This window comes from Dipodomys merriami, unplaced genomic scaffold, assembly GCF_024711535.1.
Source record: "Dipodomys merriami isolate MVZ:Mamm:240054 unplaced genomic scaffold, mDipMer1.0.p SCAF_12, whole genome shotgun sequence".
NCBI classification, from domain to species: domain Eukaryota; kingdom Metazoa; phylum Chordata; class Mammalia; order Rodentia; family Heteromyidae; genus Dipodomys; species Dipodomys merriami.
Window position 1 is genome coordinate 18,365,123 of NW_027202493.1, and position 20,929 is coordinate 18,386,051.

General features: G+C 42.7%; 1 protein-coding gene across 1 annotated transcript in view; it reads left to right on the forward strand.

Annotated features, from left to right (window-relative positions):
* The first annotated feature begins 3,572 nt into the window (after window positions 1-3,572).
* Pdgfrl (platelet derived growth factor receptor like) overlaps window positions 3,573-20,929 on the forward strand; it is a 42,695-nt gene continuing 25,338 nt past the window's right edge. Inside the window, exons 1-2 of the mRNA XM_070016328.1 lie at window positions 3,573-3,782; window positions 17,527-17,824. Coding sequence (XP_069872429.1) covers window positions 3,728-3,782; window positions 17,527-17,824 — 353 coding nt within the window. The 5' untranslated portion in view covers window positions 3,573-3,727. The remainder of the gene's footprint in view (window positions 3,783-17,526; window positions 17,825-20,929) is intronic.

Below are 20,929 nucleotides of genomic sequence, written 5' to 3' on the forward strand. Positions count from 1 at the left end.
CTGCATGGCCATAGGCAGCCTCAAGCCACAAAGTGTGTGGCCGTGACACAGCTGGTAATGCGCTTTGTGTTGCCAGCGGGGTGGGTTTCTTTATTCCACACTCAGTTGTCCGCTAGCAGTGCCCCCATTGTTTGATTACTAGTTATCATTTACTTACCTAAGGCCTAAACCTATAGAAATTCTATGTCTGTAACAGCCAGCACATACATTGGACTTGTACAAATATGAAGAGTTTTTAGTAGATAATGTTTGAATGATAATCAAGGTTCCCTTTTACTTATAAAGTTGGATTCTTTTTTAGAATTTGTAATAAAAGCTATTTCTGCTTTATTGTAAAATATCCTTTCTAATGTAACCCTGTATTTTTAAATAAACTTTAATATGACTTACAATTTAGTGTGAATGTGTACAATGCAAACCAAAAGCACACATGCCATACTTAAACACCTTTTTTTAAATTTTGGGTTTTAGATCATGAATCCAATATAATCTCCATGAAAATAACTTTTATTGTACATATCTGGCAGCCTAGGACTTACTGTATGATTACCGTATCCTGTGAGATACAAGAGATGTCATCACAGACCTGTCTTGTATCCCATAAAAGCTTGTTTCTGAGGCATGCTGCCCAAGATGGTACCACTGAGCCCCAGCACTGGCACCCACTTGAGTAGTCCAGTCACCTTGTTGACATTGCTCTGATCTGCAAAGAGCCCATCAGTGTTCATCCCACCAAATCATATCCTGTTTAGTAGTTAGCTTTTCTGTCACTGAAACAGAATACCTAAGAAAATAAAGCTTAATTGAGGGAAGTTGGTCCCTACTCCCTTGGGCCTGTGGTAAGGCAGTTAATACCTCAAGTAGAAGGGTATGGATGAAGAAAACTGCTCTGCTTGTAGCTAGGAAGGAGAGAATGACAGGAGAAAACAAGAAGAGGAGGGGTAAGAGGTATACCCTTCTGCAGAACACTAGTAGCTCATGTCTGTAATTCTAGTTACCCAGGCTAAGAATCAGCAGACACAGTTCCAAGCCAACCACAAGCAGGAAAGTAATGGACACCATCTCCAGAATAAGAAAAGGACTAGGCTGGAGACATAGTCCAAGTGGTAGAGTACTAGCCAAGAAAACAAAGCTAAACAATCACAAAGCCCTGAATTCAAACGTTGGTTACGGACAAAAAACAAAAAAAGATATACCCTTCAAAACCACACCCTCAATAATCACTTCCTCCAGACTATCCATTGATCATGGTAATTAGCCCTCAAAATCCACTCACCTCTCAAAAATAGCAAAATTAGCTAGGGATAAAGCTTCTTTTGTCATGATCTTTTTGTCATGATCTTTTGTCTTCATTTTATATCCAAACAGCCTATAATAGTTACTAGTTAGTTGTGTAATATTCTTATAGAATACAGTGAAAAATACTCATTTTTCTGTGTGGCAAGTAAAGATCTTCCAACTTCAACTTTTTTTTAACCATCCGAGGAGAAGGGACAAGTTAAAAGAACTTTTTAACATGATCCTAATGTTACAAATCTCCTTTAGAAATCACTTACTTATGAAATTTCTTTGTATAGCTAGTTTGTTCTTATTGATTCTAGCAAAGTGGAAGGAATGCAATGCATATTTGAAACATCAATACCAGCTTAGCCAGCACTAAAAAACAAGCTGAAATAGCAAAGAATCTGCTCATTGGGTTGATTAGGATTACCTAGATTTAGATGCCCTCCTTCTATTCCAATACCACAGGACCATCTGAAGGGTGAGATCTCCCATCAGATCTGTGGATGTGCAGCCCAGAACCTCTTGAGGTAGAAGAATCACAATGTCCTTAGTGAATTTTGTTTGGGTTTGGTATCAGTCTTGGTTTTTGAAATGGATTCTCTCTACATTGCCTTTATTGGCCTCAAACTCTTGGGCTCAAGAGATCATCCTGTTTTAGCCTTCTTAGTAGCTGAGACTAAAAGTGTGCACCATCGTGAGCATGCTCCTTGATGTTTGGTAAAACCCTCTTTGAGCTAAAGGCTTGAGATATATAATTCGCTAAAGGATTGTGAGTCTGTTTAGAAAGATTCCATAACGGGGCTGGGAAAGTGGCTCAGTGGTAAAGCGCTTGCCTTGCATGCCTGAGGCCCTGGATTCGATTCCTCAGCACCACATAAGCAAAAAAAAAAAAGAAAGAAAGAAAGATTCCATAACTCCAAAGATTCTCAATGACATTACCTCAAGTTGTCTTTGAAGTAGGTCTAAGTATAGAAAGTAAAAAGAAATTCAGCATCTATGCTGATGTGTTTATGTAAACATCTCTAACACATTAGTAGCTGTCTCTTAAATGCTGTTAAGTGCCAGCAATTTCAGATTTCATAGACCTTAAGTAAAGAATTTGTATTGCTCTACTAAGATTAAAGCAGTCAAAAAGAAGAGAAGTAGAAGACAGAGACTGAACTATGCCAGTGTTCCCAGAGCTACATTGTAGCCAATCATGGGAAAGCCCGCTGAATTGTAGACCACTTTATTCATAATACTATGGCTTTGTTGTTTCTATACATGTTGAAGAATTGAGTCTCCAAGCTGCATGATAATTCCCTCAAGTGTCACCTATGCCTGATAGTTCTTTACAAAATGACAAGAGTGGGGCTGGGAGGGTGGCTCAGTGGTAGAGCGCTTGCCTTGCATGCCTGAGGCCCAGGGTTCGATTCCTCAGCACCACATAAGTAAAAAGAAAAAAGTCGGAAGTGGCGCTGTGGCTCAAGTGGTAGAGGCTAGCCTTGAGCTGAAGAGCTGAGGGACAGCGCCCAGGCCCAGAGTTCAGGCCCACGACCGGACCCCCCCCCCAAAAAAAATGACCAAGAGTTTCACCATCTAGCCAAAATCATGTTTAAAATACCACTGGACACTATAAATAACATAGTAGGTGCTTTTCAAAAGGAGTACTCACACTCTTTTATTTTTCTTTGTGCCAGTGCTGGGGCTTGAACTCAGAGCCTGGGTACTGTCCTGTTTCCAGGGATGGTGCTCTACTACTTGGACCACAGTTCCACATCTGGCTTTTTGCTGGCTAATTGAAGATTAAAAGTCTCCAAGACTTTTCTGCCTAGGCTAGCTTCCAATTTGAATTTTCGCATCTTAGGGTCTTCTGAGTAGCCAGGAAGGCATGAGCCTGTTACAATCAGCAAAGCTCTGTGGACCTTAGCCACTGAGTGATTTTGAATTCTGTATCTGAAGCTCACGGAGACCCTGAGGTGTGCATCCGTCCACAGTTACTCTAAGAGTTCATTACACTTGTAGCTATTTGCTTCTTGAGGCTGCTTTTATGACAGCCACCCACTCCTGCCTACTCCCACAAAATACGGAACAAACACCGTGCATCCCATCTTCGCCCCCACGCTGGAAAATACCACTGAGTGACTCTTGGCCTTGGCATTTCGCTCTGGAGACCTTGTCTGTTTAGCGCCGGAAAAGCAGCGCTGCGCCCCGCCTGTCCACCAGGGGGCAGGAGAGAGCACCTTACGCTGGGAAATTTCAAAATTCTAACTTTTTCCCCCCCAAATTGTGTCCCTCCTGGAGAAACTGAATCCTCCAGCGGTGGCGTTCCAGCAGCCCGCCCCGCCTCGCCGTGCGCCCCGCCTCGCCGCGCGCCCCGCCTCGCCGTGCGCCCCTGCCCCGCGTTGCCCGGCGCTGCCCGCCCCCCGCACAGCCTTGGACCCGCAACCCTCTCGGTACCGAGATGAAGATCTGGCTCCTGCTCGGGCTGCTGCTGGTGCGCGAAGCGCTGGAGGATGGTGAGTGCTGGGGAACTGGCTGGCTTGGGACAACTTTAGCCGTCCAACAGCCTGCCATGCCTTATTACTAGTCTTTGGTGCTGATCTCCGAGTGGGGATCTCCTCTTTTCGGTCCTCCACCCGCCCCCCCGCGAGTCCGCTGGGAAGGTGGCATCCCCTTCGACCCTCTCGGGAGCCCATCCGGGCTGCTCCAGCCCTCCCCCCGAAATGCCCAGCGTCCCCAGCCAGCGCTGGGACCGGGGCCAGTCCCTGTGTCAACGTGTCGGCCTGGGAGGTGGCCAGGACGCCGGAGATCGGGGATAGCTTCCACCTCTGTGCCACGCGTCACCCCTACCCCCCGACTTCTTCATCTGGGGCTGTGGGGAGGGGGGAAGGCAGGGGGGAGAAGCCACCTAAGCCAGAGCATTCTGGTGCAGTCCCCAGAGTCCTCCTGCGTTTTTGTATACCACCTAGAGCTGCCTAGGTCATCAACATTTTTTTCTAGGTGTTAAGTCTCAAAAGAAATCAAAATTCCACCGCTGTTACATTTCCTATTTTAAAGGAAGTGGGAAAAGGTGAGGACAATATATTCTTTTTTTGCCCAGCATATAAGGACCTCACACCAATAAGCCTTTTAAACAATGTAATAATATGTTTGCACTGCCGTGGAATAGATTTGTAAACACAAGGTCAAGTTCTGTGTGTGTGTGTGTGTGTGTGTGTGTGTGTGTGTGTGTGTGTGTTGTTGTTGTTGTTGTTGTTGTTGTTGTTTTACCTATAGGCTAATATAGACATATATATATACATATTGTTATATATAGGCTGTGTGTGTATGTGTGTATAAGATATTGGTATACCACAGTTATCCCATTGTTTTGTTCACTCCATGAATTATTTAACCTAGTACATCGTTCATCAAGTTACATCCTGCGACCACTTTTGAAATTCTTCTGCTACACAAATGTGCTTTGGTTTGGCTGAAAAGAAGCTTTTGCTGTTATGCAACCTCTGGCGAGAGCCACCTCAACCTGGCTCACATTTTATCCACTCCTCAATCCTGACTATTTCCTTTCAATCAGAAGAAACAACAATCCTTTACCAAAAATACCCCCACTCTATTTTGCGAAACCCAAAGTAGCTTATGAGACTGGAGGTGGAGGGTGAGGAGCCTCAGAACCCCGAGTCCTGTGTAAGGAAGTAAGGCCACACTGCTGCTGTGAGAGCAATATTTATTCTGCCCAATAAGAAAGCTGGCATGAGTTCAGTTTGTAAAAGGCAATGTTAAAAGTCTTTCTGGCAGGTCCGTGTGTGCCAGTATGACGGAAATGAGGTATTTGCTATCATTTTTTTGCGTAGCACAGGGATGGCCAGACAAAATAATTCCAAATGGTCCATTCACTTGTTTATGCCCACCATGCCAGTCTGAGAGGCTTAAGACGTGGTTTCAGCCAACGTGTACTCAAGACTATGGGGAATTATTAAAACCATCTGCCTACATAAATTAGCATCTGTTTAAATAACATACAATGCATATAAACAACCTTTAGGAGAGGATTCAAAAAAGCTGAATATAGATTGAATGTTCTGTCAGAAGCAATGGATAAATTTTAAGTGCGATAATAGCACTGTGTGTTTTTTTTAAGTACGTACACATATAATGTATAAGCTATGAATAAAATGTTATACATATACTTGGAAAATTCAATCTGCTTCATTGAATTATTGGGCCGTTTTCCCAACCCTATACACCATTTGTTTGTGTGTGTTATGTTTTTTCATTTTGTGTGGGGCCAGGAACAACCAATGAGAGTTGATTACACAGAAAGCCTTTTTCTGTGGCTATCTCTGATTGGCAGGTTGGGAGAAGCCTATGCATGTATGCCACCAGCTGAGCGACCTCCAGAACAAAGCCTATAGACACAAGGCCATGCTGAGTCACCTTATCCTCTGACTTTCAGTTTTGGTGTCATCTGGCAGAGAGCCTTCTACATGGATAAGACTTCTCTGTAGGTAGAATGAGGACAACTATCTGTCATAACCCAGTGAAGTTTGACTGGCCCATTCTAAGATGATCACTTTTTAGAAATGGTATTTCCTTGCATGAAGAAAGGGGCTGGAAGGGTACATATGTCACCTGTGGCAGCAAACTGCTCTACCACTTGAGCCACAGCGCCACTTCCACGCATTTTTTAAAGTATTTAAGTAGTATTAAATGTATTTAAGTAGTTGTGTAAAGGGGTTACCATTCAACACATCAGCTTATAAGTACAATACATCTCAATCAAGACTATGTGAATTGTTAAAAAACCATCTGCCTACCCAGCATCTGTTTAAATAAAATACAATTCATATAAACAACATTTAGGAGATTAGGAAACGCTCCTTCTCCCCTCTCCCTCCCAACCATTGCTCCTTTGTTTCTCTGGTTTCATAGGATATGCATTGAATATTGTGATTACATTCTCCCCCCACCCTGTCCCCCATTTCTTGTCTTCATTCATATATCTTTCTCCCCTCTACCTTCCCCACCCACACTATTCAGGTACTAATTTTCTGGATAAATATTGATTTGTTACTGCTATTTTGTTGAGTTATGCCAGCCCCCTTGATTCATGCTAAGAACCATAGCACTAACACTGGTTTACTTTATATCTCTTTTGAAAGAGTTGTCTTTCTGAGATGATCAAACAGATTTAGTATGGTATGAGGCCAATGTAGCCAGATCTCTGAAAAAGTAAACAGAGAAATACACTTTGTGTCCAATTTATTCCTTGGAGGAAGGGGGAAAAACAAGGAAGAATTAGTTCAGAAGCCATTTTAGTAAAAAAAAAAAAAAAATGTACTTTCCTTCTTGCTTACAAAGGCAAATAGTGAATGCTTTAAAATCCTTAAGGTTTGGCCAATAAATTTGACAGGCAAAAATGATTATGTAATTTTATATGATTCAAGCTTGAATATTATTTTAATAGTCAAATAAAGTTCAAGAGGAAAGAGCAAGCAGTCAGAAGAGGTGAGACAAGTCCTAAGAAATACTAAAAAAAATTTCCCTGGGCAAGGTCATAAGGCTCTGTCTTCCTGGTGCTGACAAGGACAAATAATGAACAGATAATGGTATAATTTCAGGAGGTGATAAATGTTATAAAGAACCATTATTAGAGGGTATTATCAGTTCCTTAAAGCAGCTGGTGCTGACAAGGACAAATAATGAACAGATAATGGTATAATTTCAGGAGGTGATAAGTGTTATAAAGAACCATTATTAGAGGGTATTATCAGTTCCTTAAAGCAGCTATAACAAAGTATGGGTTGATCAACCCTTATTTGAAGTGCTTTGGAGTAGAGGTGCTTCAGATTTTGAATTCTGGAATATAGATAGATAGATAGATAGATAGATAGATAGATAGATAGATAGACAGACAGACAGACAGACAGACAGACAGATAGATAGATAGACAGACAGATAAACAGATAGATATTGAAGAAGTTAGAATCTTTTCTGTCAAAGTGTTACTTAACAAAATCACTGCCATTTTAAGGAGAGCCACTTTTTTTTCTATAGGAAGTTGTTTTAGTTATGCTGCATCCTGTTATAAGAATTATTTTTCTAAGGGCTGAAGGCATAGCTCAAGTGGTAGAGCGCCAACTAAGAATTGTTTCTCTGGCCAGGTGTCTCAGATTGGGCTGATTGCTTGAGTAAACTTTTATACCTTTTCAAACTGGCCAATCACGCAATCTCAGTTCTAACCAGGGAGAAAACCTGAGCAAACTGCTCTCCCAGCACGCTTGTTTATTTGGCGTCCAGACAGTAGGACCTGCTTCTGACGATGGTTATGGAATTCAGGAATTAACTCTGGCTCAGAAGGGGGAAAGGGGTAATTTTAAAGGGCAACTAGGTTTAGAAATTTGGTTATTTCATTGTGTGATTCTTAATAAACGTCTATAATTGCTATAGTGTAGAAAAAGTTTTAAGATTGCTTTTTTTCCTCCATAGAGGATTAAAAAAAAAAAACAATGTTATCTAAATTCAAAGGTTTTATAAGTGATTTCAAAATGCAAATTTTAAAAGGAAAAATCAACAAAGAGGAAAGATATGGGAAGGTATAGGGAGTTAAGGAACAGGCTGGTCAAGGTAATTCCGGACTACAAAGGGATGGGGGAGACAATAGAAATGGAGATAATCTAGTACCTTGGGCTGACTGTCAAAACCCAGCTGAATCAAACATGAGCAGACCAAGGCAGACTGAACCTACAAGAAACCCTCTTTAAGACAGGTGATAAATATTTTGTAGACAGAAATAAGTAGCTGGGAGCCACTTGACCATGGCTGAGTCAGGCAGACTACTTAATAATTGAGCAGCTCGGCCAACTATTAAAAGCAAGGTTTGACCAACAGCAAAGAAGATACGTTCTACAAGGAATTTATTACCATTCAAGTCCTGGAAAACTTAGTGTTGCCTGTAGAACTATGCATTGGGTCTCTCCTCTACTTAGCTTTCTCTCAGGTTGTGAGGCTTTGGGCATGGGAGAATAGACAAACTCTAGCTATACTACCTGAGAAGGGAGAAGTCTGTGTACTGATTACAGACTAATGTACTCTCATCCCCTAATACTGCCATTGGTGCAGTCCCAAAGCATTATAAATGCTTTACAAGGACCATCCTGGCAAAGGAGTTAGCTTAGGTGACACACTTGCCTAGCATGATGGAATGATGGCTTGGAAAATGGAGAGGAATCATAGTGTCTGTGTTTACCTCCTTAGTAATTGTTTTTGGAGTAATGATGGTGGTTGGTTGGTTGGTTGTATTTCTTGCAAAGAAATTTTGTTCAGGGACTGATTAAAACTCCCTCACTGGACTGCGAATGTGGCTTAGTGGTAAAGTGCTTGCCTGGCATGCATGAAGCCCTAGGTTCGATTCCTCAGTACTATATAGACAAAAAAAAAAAAAAAAAAGCCAGAAGTGGGAGAGTGCTAGCCTTGAGTAAAAGAAATGCAGGGACAGTGCCCAGGCCCTGAGTTCAAGCCCCAGGACTAGAAAAAAAAAAAAAACCTGCCTTCACCAAACACAAATAATATGCTCTTAGTGGATACTGCTGAGCAGGAAAGTCGATGCTGACTAGAATTGAAGACAAGGATGTAAATAAGAGGGGAGAACGGAGCCGGGCGCCGGTGGCTCACGCCTGTAATCCTAGCTACCCAGGAGGCTGAGATCTGAGGATCGCGGTTCAAAGCCAGCCCGGGCAGGAGAGACTGTGAGACTCCTATCTCCAATAAACCACCAGAAAACCGGAAGTGGCGCTGTAGCTCAAGTGGTAGAGCGCTGGCCTTGAGCTGAAGAGCTGAGGGACAGCGTCCAGGCCCAGAGTTCAAGCCCCACGACCGACAAAAAAAAAAAAAAAAAAAAGAGGGGAGAACGGTAGGAGTTAAATCTTTTCTGTCAAAAGTGGTTGCTTGACATAAGCACTGCCATTATAAGGCTAGTTGCCCTCTTACAAGAAGCTATTTTTGTTAAGCCACATCCTGTTATAAGAATTGTTTTTCTAAGGGCTGAGGGCATGGCTCAAGTGGTAGAGTGCCAGCTAAGGAAGAATTGTTTTTCTGGTCCTGCTTTGGCCAGGTGTCCCAGATTTGGTTGCTTGTTAGGTAAACTTTCAAACTAACCAATCATACAAGACTGTGAGCCTTATTTCTCACAAATGTGTTAGGGATGAAATCTGGGCAGACTGCCTTCCCAGTGCACTTGCCTTATTTGTTTGTTTTTCTTTAATTTCTGTCAGAAGCACTCCCTTCTGCAGAATAAGATTTTTGACTCATTGGCTTCCTTTTGAGTTGCTTTCCTTATTTCTAGGTATACCCCCAGATCATGAGCAATATCTTAAGGCTACAACCCAAGTCTCAACACAAAACTCACATAGTAGTTTGAGTCTCTGTATTTGGCCTCATATCATATAATGTCAAACGTGGAATTTTCTACTTGTGGCATCATGTTGGTGTTTTAAAAGTTTTGGATTTGGGATTTCATATTTTCAGATTATGCATGCTCACCCACACCATGAACTGGGTCACCTAAACCAGAAGTTTTTTTCTGTCCTATTTCTACAAGGTAGACATCCAAAATTAACGCAGAGGTAAGGCTTTGCTACTTCTGAGACTTTAAATAGGATCTTTCTGTGCCTTTTCCTACCTTCTGGTCGCATCTGGCACTATCTAGTGTCTCTTGGCTTGCAGCTGCATCATTCTGATCTTTGTCTCTGTTGTCACATGGCTGTCTTCTCTCCATGCATCTCTGTCTTCATATAGCATTTTCTTTTTGGTGTGTCCCCTCTAAGGACAGCAATCCTATTGGGTGAGAGCCTATCTCATCTAATGACTTTATCTTAACATGATCATATCTGTAAAGACCCTATTCCAAAGGGGGGGTCATATGCATTGGTACCAGGAATTGGGACTTCCATGATCCCATTGAGGCCCACAAATGAACTAAGAGCCAGGAGTGGAAAGGAGAGGAAAGCCAGGGTGTTGTTTGTAGAGTCAGCCTGCATGGGGGGGAGGGTGGGGAAGAGTGGCAATTCTTTCCAGTGTTGGAAAGACGAGGGGCATGAAAGGCAGGGGCATGGAGAATGTACAGCTTCCAGATGGGCTTGTTCCAGTAGACAGAGTGGCTGCAGATCCATGCCAAAGCCTCGTAGGCATGAGAAGACTTAGCACATTCTTCTAAATCACACAGTCCCTGGCAGAGGCGGCTAGAGCTGCCCTTTCCTGGCAAAGGGAACCTGCAGAAGGAGCAATCCACAGGGTAACCACAGTTTAGCTTTGGCCAGTTAAATATGAGATGCCTATTCATCTTCCAAGTAGTGGCTGAGTAAGCCCCAGAGTATGTGATCTAAAGTTTCGAAGTGAGGTCAAGTCAGGCGCAAGGGCAGCTTTTAGCAGGCAGATGCTACTAGATCTGGAGATGGTATGAGGTCACAGAGAAGGAGTGCACTTAGAAGTTAAGTCCTGCAGGTTCAAATAAGCCAGAAAGAAAAGAGGGAGAAAAAAAAAATCTTACATGATCGCAGGGTTGTCAGGAAGAGACTCAAGGCAGAATTATGCCCTGAGAGACAAGGGACTAGAGATTTGAGGGGTTTCTCCCCTGGACTGGTGATTGAACACTAAGACTCCTGATTGCTGAGTGATCACTTGAGCAAGGTCCCCAGTTCTTTTCATTTTAGTTGGCTTTTCAGATAGGGTCTCTGTTAACTTTGCCAAGACTGACCTCAGACCTCCACCTCCTCCCTCCACCTCCCAAGTAGCAGAGACCACAGGTATGTGCCACCACATCTGGCCTGTGAATAAAAGTTTTTAAGAAAAGAGTCACCAATTGTGTTCTAGTAGACGATCAGGGAAAATGCCTGCGATTCCATTTTGAAATAGAAGCACTAATTCCTTGCCAGCATATGAAAATATTTTCAAGAAGGTGGCTTAGTACCAGGCACCAGTGCTCATGCCTGTAATCCTAACTACTCAGGAGGCTGAGATCTGATTGCAGTTCAAAGCTAGCCCAGGCAGGAAAGTCCATGAAACTCTTATCTCTAATTAACCACCAGAAAACCAGAAGTGGCGCTGTGGTTCAGATGGTGAAGTTCTTGCCTTGAGCTGAAGAGCTGAGGGACAGCACCCAAGACCAGAATTCAAGCCCCATGACTGACACACACACACACACACACACACACACACACACACACAAAGTAGCTTCTTGAAGGGAGTGGGGAACACAGTGGGCCTCATCTTTCCACCATTTCATCTCCCCAGTATGTCTTTCCTACCTTCTCTTCTTTTCTCTTGGAAAAGCATTCATGCTATCTGTGGTGGTGCTATACAACTAAAAAAAAACACCTGAGCTACTCAAAAGTTTATAATATAGTTATCTGATGCCTCTCTCAAGACTGGGCCTTCTCCTTGAACTATCCACTAGGGAGTTAAAGACAGCTCTTGCTCTTGATATTGATTACTGTGTTTATGGTTAATCCTCTTCCAAGTAGCTATGATTCCTTTTTTTTTTGGTGGTGGTGGTGGTTGGTGGTGGTGGTCAAGGGGCTTGAACCCAGGGCCTGGTTGCTGTCCCTGAGCTCTTTTTGCTCAAGGCTAGCCCTCTACTACTATGAGCCACAGCTCCATTTTTGGTGTTTTGAGTGGTTAGAAATAAGAGTCTTATAGGGACTTTTCTTCCTGGGCTGGCTTTGAACCATGATCCTCAGATCTCAGCCTTCTGAGTAGCTAGCATTACAGGCATAAGACACCAGCGCCCAGCTTGACAAGTGATTTTTAATGAATAAAGCATGATAGTAATCTTTAGGTGATGTGTGAAAATCCTGGTCTTCTCCCCATTGCCTCCTGATTTGTACATTTGTTCATTCATTGGGAGATCCTGATCAGCACCTTCTCATTTGAGGAATGCTAATATATGCCCTGGAAAATCATCTCCAGGTTTTGTGTTCATATCCCTAACATCAAGTTCTGTTTGACTTGGAACTTCTTGTTAAAGTAACTGGCCCATCAAAGAATCTATTTAGACAATAATACCATGCATGAGATTTGTGCAAACATAGTGTAACCACAAGACAGGGTAACATCCAAATAATTGCAGGAGCAGAGGCTTGAGTCAGGGAAAGCTTTAGAGTTGGAAGCAAAAGATCAGGTTTTTTCCTACATCTTTGATGACCTGTGATGCCCTACTTGGTCTCTGTAAATTAACACAAGAAAGTGAGCTACTTTGCCCCTACCACCCATTTATCATGGAGTCACATCATAATGCCCAAACAAGTAGCACCCTGCTGCCACTTGCTCTGGTTCAGACACTATTGTCAGTATCTTTTTTTTGGGGGGGGGGTCGGTTGTGGGGCCTGAACTCTGGGCCTGGGCACTGTCCATCAGCTCTTCAGCTCAAGGCTAGTGCTCTACCAATTGAGCCAAGCACCACTTCCAGCTTCTTCTGCTTATGTGGTGCTGAGGAATCGAACCCAGGGCCTCATTCGTGCAAGGTAGGCACTCTACCACTGAGCCACCTTCCCAGCCCGTTATTGTCAGTATCTTAAACATACTGACACATAGAATTCCCACAATAATGCATACGGCAGTTACTGTTACAATCTTAATTTACTAATGAAGAAGCTGAGACAGAGGGTGACTACCCAGCGACCCTAGCATCACTAGCAGACAGGAACTCAAAGCCAGTATCTCATGATCTATGAATTTTATCACTTATTTTTTTAATAAAGTACACTATGCAACAGTCTTAAAAATGCAACAGAGAGGGGCTGGGAAGGTGGCTCAGTGTAGAGCGCTTGCCTTGCATGCATGAGGCCCTGGGTTCGATTCCCCAGCACCACATAAGCAAAAAGAAAAAAAGCCGGAAGTGGCGCTGTGGCTCAAGTGGTAGAGTGGTAGCCTTGAGCTGAAAAGCTGAGGGACAGTGCCCATGCACAGAGTTAGGCCCCACAACCGGACCCAAAACAAAACAAAGCAAAACAAAAAATGCAACAGAGAGGATTGTGCATACACACTCATCCTTGGGCTTGAACTCTGGCCTTTGTGCTGTCCCTGAGCTTTTTTACTCAAGGCTAGCGCTCTATAAGTTGAGCCACAAGTCTCATTTCTGGCTTTTTGGAGGTTAATTGGATATAAAAGTCTCACTGATTTTCTTGCCCTGGCTGGCTTCCAACTGCAACCCTCAAATTTTAGCCTCTGTGTACTTCGGATTACACGTGTAATCTACCAGTAACTGGCTAACTAGGGGATTTTAATTTTTCACTTGTCAAAAATATAAACCTTCAATTTTTATTTTCATTTGGGGATGGTCCTGGGACTTGAACTCAGAGCCTGGGCTCAGTCGCTGAGTTTTTTTTATTGTTTTTTTGTTTGTTTGTTTGTTTTTGTTTTTGTTTTTTGCTTAAGGCTAGTGCTCTAGCACTTGAGCCACAGCTCCACTTCTGGCTTTTGTATGGTTAATTGGAGATGAGTCTCACGGATTTTCTTGTCCAAACTAGCTTTGAATTGTGATCTTCAGATCACCTTCTCCTAAGTAGCTAGCATTATAGATGTGAGCCCGCAGCACCAAGATAAATTCTTATAATTTTAAGGCTTTAGGAATATAACTAATTTACAAAGTAAGAGTAGAGTCATATACTCTTCAATGTATGTAAGCCATTCAGTTTTAGGAAATTCTTGGTATCTGTGGGTCACCATCATAGCTCTGTGTGTGTGTGTGTGTGTGCGTGCGTGCATGTGTGCGTGCATGCGCGTGCGCACGCACGCGCGCACACAAGAGAGAGAGAGAGTGACAGTGTATTTCCCATCAAGTCTTGGATTATTTTTTGTGACCAGGCAGCTGGATAGTTGGTTCAACTGGCAGGTTTGCTTGGTCAAAAGGTCAAGTGACGTTTTTAGGTACAATAACAAATAGTTGAATGCATAATAACCATCATCAGATAATCTTATGATCCTGAGCAATATAACACACAGGATCTAATAGCTCATAAGTCAGACAGGTAGCACTAGTTGCCTAAATTTTATAGGGTTTCTAGAAGGGTATTGTCTTTTCTGATTGCTTGAATGTCTGTAATAAAATAAGAAAAGTATACCAGGCCTCAAGAAGCAAGACACCTAAGCCTAAAAGAGGCAGTGTGTCATAAACCATATGTAGACACTGAGCTGAATTGGGTAGTGGGAATGGTTCAAGTCTGAGCCACACTGAAACTAAGCATGGGGTCATTAGATGGATCCTGTCTTCAAGATCAAAGGACAACACACAAAGCAAACCAACTCATTATCATTTCATAGTTCAAATCAGTTAGCTAGGACTTTCTCTCAATTTATCCTATTTTCCCATTTTATATAATTATTATAGACGCTGGGAAGTTGGCTCAGTGGTAGAGTGCTTGCCTCGCATGCATGAGGCCCTGGGTTCGATTCCTCAGCACCACATAAGCAGAAAAAAAAAGCTGGAAGTGGTGCTGTGGCTCAAGTGGTAGAGCGCTAGCCTTGAGCTGAAGAGCTGAGGGACAGCGCCCAGGCCCAGAGTTCAGGCCCCACAACCGGACCCAAAAAAAATTATTATTATTATAGATGCTTGTCAACCAGCAAAGATTTATCTAGTCATTTATTTAAAGGATATGAAGTTGCATACTCCCATATAGTGAAATAAGCTCTTTGGAGTGGGATCAGGGGACTTGAGCTCTGTCACTGATCTATTATTGCATGACTTTGTACATCTTCTTTAACTTTTAGAGCATCCTTTATTTCTTTTTAATCTATAATGAGAGGGATTTACCTAAATGGCTTCTCAGGATCCTCCAAAGTTGGATATTTTTATAATTCTATGGGCATATATATATATATATATATATATATATATATATATATATATCAAGGCATCTTTTGAGTTTATGCAGGAAGATGGTTGCATTAAAACTGAGTGGACACTCACCTTTTCATCCTTGTAAGCATGTATCACTGAAAGGACTTAGTGGAGATTTCTGGAGCTAATGGCCTGCAGAAGTGCAAAGCAGGACTGGTAACTCCAGCTTAGTGTCAGCAATTGTTATACAGCGAGAAAACAGAGAAGCCACATTTTGAGAGGTAGATGATAGGATCTTTATTAGAAGGCCAGCAAATGCAGGCAGACTCTTATCACAAAGACCTGTTGCCCTGCAAATGCACTTAACACTGTCAGAAAACTGAGCCATGAGAGCAGGAAAGGAAAGAACAGAAGAAAAAAACCCACCAGATCAGCTCCAATGGAGAGCTGAGATAGGATGCCATGATGCCAGGCGGGAGCCAGGAGACAGGACACAAGCAGGCAGGAGGCACGCACATGGCGTCCCTACGCCGGAGCTGTACCAGGCCTAAAGAGAGGCTGGTCAGGGGGCAGGATCACAGGGAGCTTGAGAATCCATGACCCAAGACTGTTGTCCAAGTCCCCACCCCAGCCTCAAGTAATTCAGGCATGCCCATCATCTGGGAGGTGGGACTTCTCCACCATGGAACCAAGATGGCACCAGTTAAACTCAATACTGTATCATCCACCACGTGGCCAAGATAGTGCCAGTTAGATCCAGCATCCCTACTTCACAATAAAGTGTGCATAGTTTTAGGGATAACAAAACAACAATAATAAAGCCAACTTAAAGTAGGTCAGGTTTTTCTAGTCACTATCTGCCAGCAACACACCACGATGCTGGTGGTAAGGTTTGGCTAAATGCTAAACCTTTGCTACATTATTGGGTTTAATAAGCTTTAAATTAACATATTGTTTAGTAATGATTCTTTGATGCTGGATGCCATCAGTCACTGACAGAAATAGAGTCCACTTTTTGAGGGAGAATTCAGGATTAACACCCTTCTGGTGTTAATCGTTTTTTCTGTCCTGCAAGGTTGAACATTCTGGTGTTTAAAGACCAGATTCAAGCCTTGTGTCCATGGCTCACTCCTGTAATCCTAGCTACTCAGGAGGCTGAGATCTAAGGATCACGATTCAAAGCCAGCCCAGGCAGGATGTCCAGGAGACTCTTATCTCCAATAAACCACCAGAAAACCAGAAGTGGCGCTGTGGTTCAAGTGGTAGAGCACTACCCTTGAGCTGAAGAGCTGAGGGACAGTGCCCAGGCCCAGAGTTCGAGCCCCATGACAGAAAGAAAGAAAGAAAGAAAAAAGAAAGAAAGAAAGAAAGAAAGAAAGAAAGAAAGAAAGAAAGAAAGAAAGAAAGAAAGAAAGAAAGAAAGAAAGGAAGGAAGGAAGGAAGAAAGAAGGCAGGAAGGGAGGGAGGGAGAGAGGGCGGAGGGAGGGAGGGAGGGAAGGAAGGAAGGAAGGAAGGAGAAAAGAGGAAAGGAAAGGGGAAGGAAGTAAGAGAGAAAGAGAGAAAGGACTCAAAGCTGGGTGCTGGTGATTCAGACCTATAATCCTAGCTACTCAGTAAACTGAAATCTGAGGATTGATGTTCAAAGTCAGCCTGGGCAGGAAATACGTGAAATGCTCATCTCCAATTAACCACCAAAAACTGGAAGTGAAGCTGTGACTCAAGTGGTAGTGCTAGCCTTGGGGAAAAAAGCCTAAGCACTGAGTTCAAGCCTCAGAACTAGCTTTAAAAAAAAAAAAAAAGAAGAGTAGACTAGAACAGAAAAATGAGAGCATAGGAATCGCTAAACCCACAGAGTATCTTAACTTTTGTAAGAACAAATTTTGGCTCAAACATGAAACAGTTTACTGAATAAAAACTTTGGAGCCAAAATATATTTCTATTTTATTATCTTAGTTTTTGTTGTTGTTATTGGTAGTCATGGGGCTTGAACTCTGGGCCCCGGTACTATCCCTCAGCTCTTCAGCTCAAAGCTAGTGCTCTACCACTTGAGCCACAGAGCCACTTACTATTTTTCTGGTGGTTAATTAGAGATAAGAGTCTCATGGCTTCAAGCTGGCTTTGAACTGCGATCCTCAGATCTCAGCCTCCTGAGTAGCTAGGATGACAGGCAAAGCGCCCGGCATTTGTTTTGTTATCTTAAAGATAAAGAATGGGGATTGGAGACATGGCTCAATTGGTAGAGCACTAGCCAATGAGCAAAAGCATCAGGTACCAAGTGTGAGTTCCTGTCTCAGACCTAAAAAAAAGTAGAGAATGAATCAAGTAAATAATTATGATTACTACTGAAAATAATTATTCAACATGGGCAGGATAGATTGAAAAGTACTTATTCTGATGTCTCCTTTGCTCTCTTCCTCACATTTGTACAGTTGCTGCCCAACAGCCACCAAAGCACAAGCAACCAAAGGAGCAAGGAGAGAATAGAATCAAGCCTACTACCAAGAAGATGAAACCCAAGATTCCTAAGGTAAAGGACAGGGACTCTGCTGATTCCACACCAAAGACCCCATCGATCATGATGTTAGTGTTGGATAAAGGCCGCTACCAGAAACCTCCTGCTACCCTCAGTCTGATGGCAGGACAAACTGTAGAGCTTCGATGTAAAGGGAGTCTGATTGAATGGAGCTATCCTGCGTACCTCAACACCTTTAAAGACTCTCGCCTCAGGTAAGCTTTTCTCCCCTCACCCCTGGTGTTTTTGACCCTGGTGTTTAAAGAATAGCTTCAAGGCTGGGGGCTGGTGCCTCACACCTCTAATTCTAGCTCCTCAGAATGCTGAAATCTGAGGATCCAGAGATCCTGATGACTTCAACAAACAAAAAGCTATAGCATCTGCCAACACACACAGATGATTGCAATTCCACCAACGTTTTAATTTGGTGTTTCTTCTTTTTTTAATGTAGTATTTGTGCCCCTCAACATTTGTGTTCATCAGCAGATTCCTGACAACTATATCAGTGTCTGACACAGGACCAGAAATCCGGAACTGTTGTTCTGTTTCCCTATGGCCTCATGCTCCTCTCGTGAGCCACACAGTCATTCGCATGACATTTCAACATACACACGTAGGACCCTCGTGCATTCCATGCATAGTGAGTGTGACGGGCCAATGAGAAGCCCTGTTTTGTATCGACCATGCCCTGATAGCTAAACCCAGCTCCAGGTCTCCATCTTGACCTCAGAGAGGTATTAGTTAACCCCTTCTACTTCCTCCCCTGTACCTACCCGGCCCCAGTTCTGTTTCCACATCTCTCTATTCATCGAAGATTTCTGGAGTCTATCTTTTCTACTAGTAACAGTGTCCGAAGTTCTTTTTAGGTTTTGTTCTTCATTTTTCCCCACTGGGAAATGTCTAATCCCAGCTGACCCTGTCTACCTACTCTCTCTCTCTCTCTCTCTCTGTCTCATTGGCCTGTGGTCGGATGGACATCGTTGGCTTCGGGGCATTTCCATTCTGCCTGCCAAGACTGAGTACATCTCAGTAGTGAGCTCACGTTTCCTCTCTTCTTTTATCTCTGAGCTCCATCTTTCTCCCCTTCAGCGAATGAAGTCATCACCTAGTTTATGCCAAACTTGGAGTTCTCACGTTGCCTCAACTTCCCTTACAGCTCTTTCTTTGTCTTCCATTACACTGGAGGATGGGTTTCATCTTCTAAGGTCCAAAGCTCTGTCAGTGCCCTTGAACTCATCCTTCCAGACTTTCTCAGGGACTTGAACACATTCATTTACTGTCACTCAGACCTTGACCTTCAACCTGTGTATCTTGACTGGATCCTTCCCATAAACCTTCACAAAAATTCAATCCTGCCAGGCACCAGTGGCTCACAACTGTAATCCTAGCTGCTCAGAAGGTTGAGATCTGAGGATCATGGTTCAAAGCCAGCCCAAGCCAGCTGGCTTTGAACTGCAATCCTCAGATCTCAACCTTCTGAGCAGCTAGGATTACAGGTATGAGCCACTAGTGCCAGCATTTTCATTTGTTTTAAATTGACATAATAATTGGGCATATCTGTCAAGTATAGTGTCACTCTAACTTTATACCTGTCATCTCACCCTGCCTGCTTCTCCCCACAACCCTCCTTAGCTTCTGGTTACCACTCAGATAAGGAAACTGGTGAAGAATGACAAACTAGTAAGTGACAGTTCTGAATCCTAGAACTCATTCCAGTCTTCTGGTTCTTGAGGTTGAGCTTCTGCCCTACTTCAGTGTTCTGTGGTCTGTCTTGTGCCAAGGTCACTTTTGACCCAACAGAACTCTAGATTGCTTGTCTATCATTTTATTTCTAAGCTAGATAAAAATAAATAAATCTCATTTCAAACTTAAGATTCAAAAAAGGAAATAAATATATATATATACATATATATGTATATGTATGTATGTATGTGTATATATATGTATATATATATGTGTGTGTATATATATATACTTAAGAAGGTTGCATTGTTATCTTTCTGGAATACCTTTCCACTGATGTGCCTTGGCTTCAAAGAAAAAAAATCATTAGATAGGTCACTAGGTGGCAGGCTTCAGCCATGCTACAATTTTCTTCAGTAAAAGAGTCAAAGATTGGATGAATAAAATCAGCTCACACTTGAGCCTATGGCACTTTCATCCTATTAGACTACACAGATTCATGTTAGACTACACAGATTTCACAGATTCATGTTGCATTTTAACTTATGGAGAATTCCGGCCAAATTAAAAGGGTGAGAAGTTGTACATTTATGTAGCCACAGAAACATAAATTCATGTCTAGCCCAGAGGTCCTATGGGGTCTTTCAAAAGCAATAGCTACATTGAACAGTTTAATTTGTCCTTCAGAGGTATACAGTAACTTGCTGGAGACTGTATCTTCAGGTGTTGAAACTGATTCAGTTTTCATTTCCACATAGGATGTACTCCTGATCACATAAATAGCCTCTGTCTTTGACACTGGAAACTGGAAAAAAAAAAAAAAATCTGACAATAGTTACCATTTATTGACTACTCTATTTCCTGGCTCTTCTATCTCTTCTTTTTCCAACGAATTTTCAAAGCATCTGCTATGTCCAAGACCCCATGCTAAAATGATGTTGGGGATGTGATGGTGAGCAAAATAAATACAATCTGCTTTTATTTTATTTATTTTATTATTATTTTTTTTTTTTTTGCCAGCTATGGAGCCTGAACTCTGGGCCTGGGTGCTGTCCCTCAGCTCTTCCGTTCAAGGCTAGCGCTCTACCACTTGAGCTACAGCACCACTTCTGGCTTTTTTTTTTCTGCTTATGTGGTGCTGAGGAATCAAACCCAGGGCCTCAAGCATGCAAGGCAAGCACTCTACCACTGAGCCAACTTCCCAGCCCTACAATCTGCTTTTCATGTGTAGAAGGACAGCAGTGTGTTTGCCTTTCTAACAGAAGTACTGCACCAGGGAGGAGAAAACTCAGTGATATGTGAAGATTGAGAGTTAATAAGATAGAGGAGGATGTAGAAAAAGGCAAGAAAATTCCAGAAGGAGAAAATGACCCTCAAGAACCACCTAGCAGTGAGAGAAAGCATAGCACCTAGAACATGGAGGGATAAGATAAAGTGGCTACAGGCAAAGGAAAGGGGAAGGATGCTGGGAAGTAAGCAGGAGCTACACGGAGAGCCTTGTTCTTCATGTGGAGCAATTGAGAGTAGAATCTAGGGAAGTGGTACTGTTGCTCCAGTGGTAGAGCGCTAACCTTGAGGACAAAGAGGCTCGGGGACAGTACCCAGGCCCTGAGTTCAAGCCCTACAACCGTTGAGAA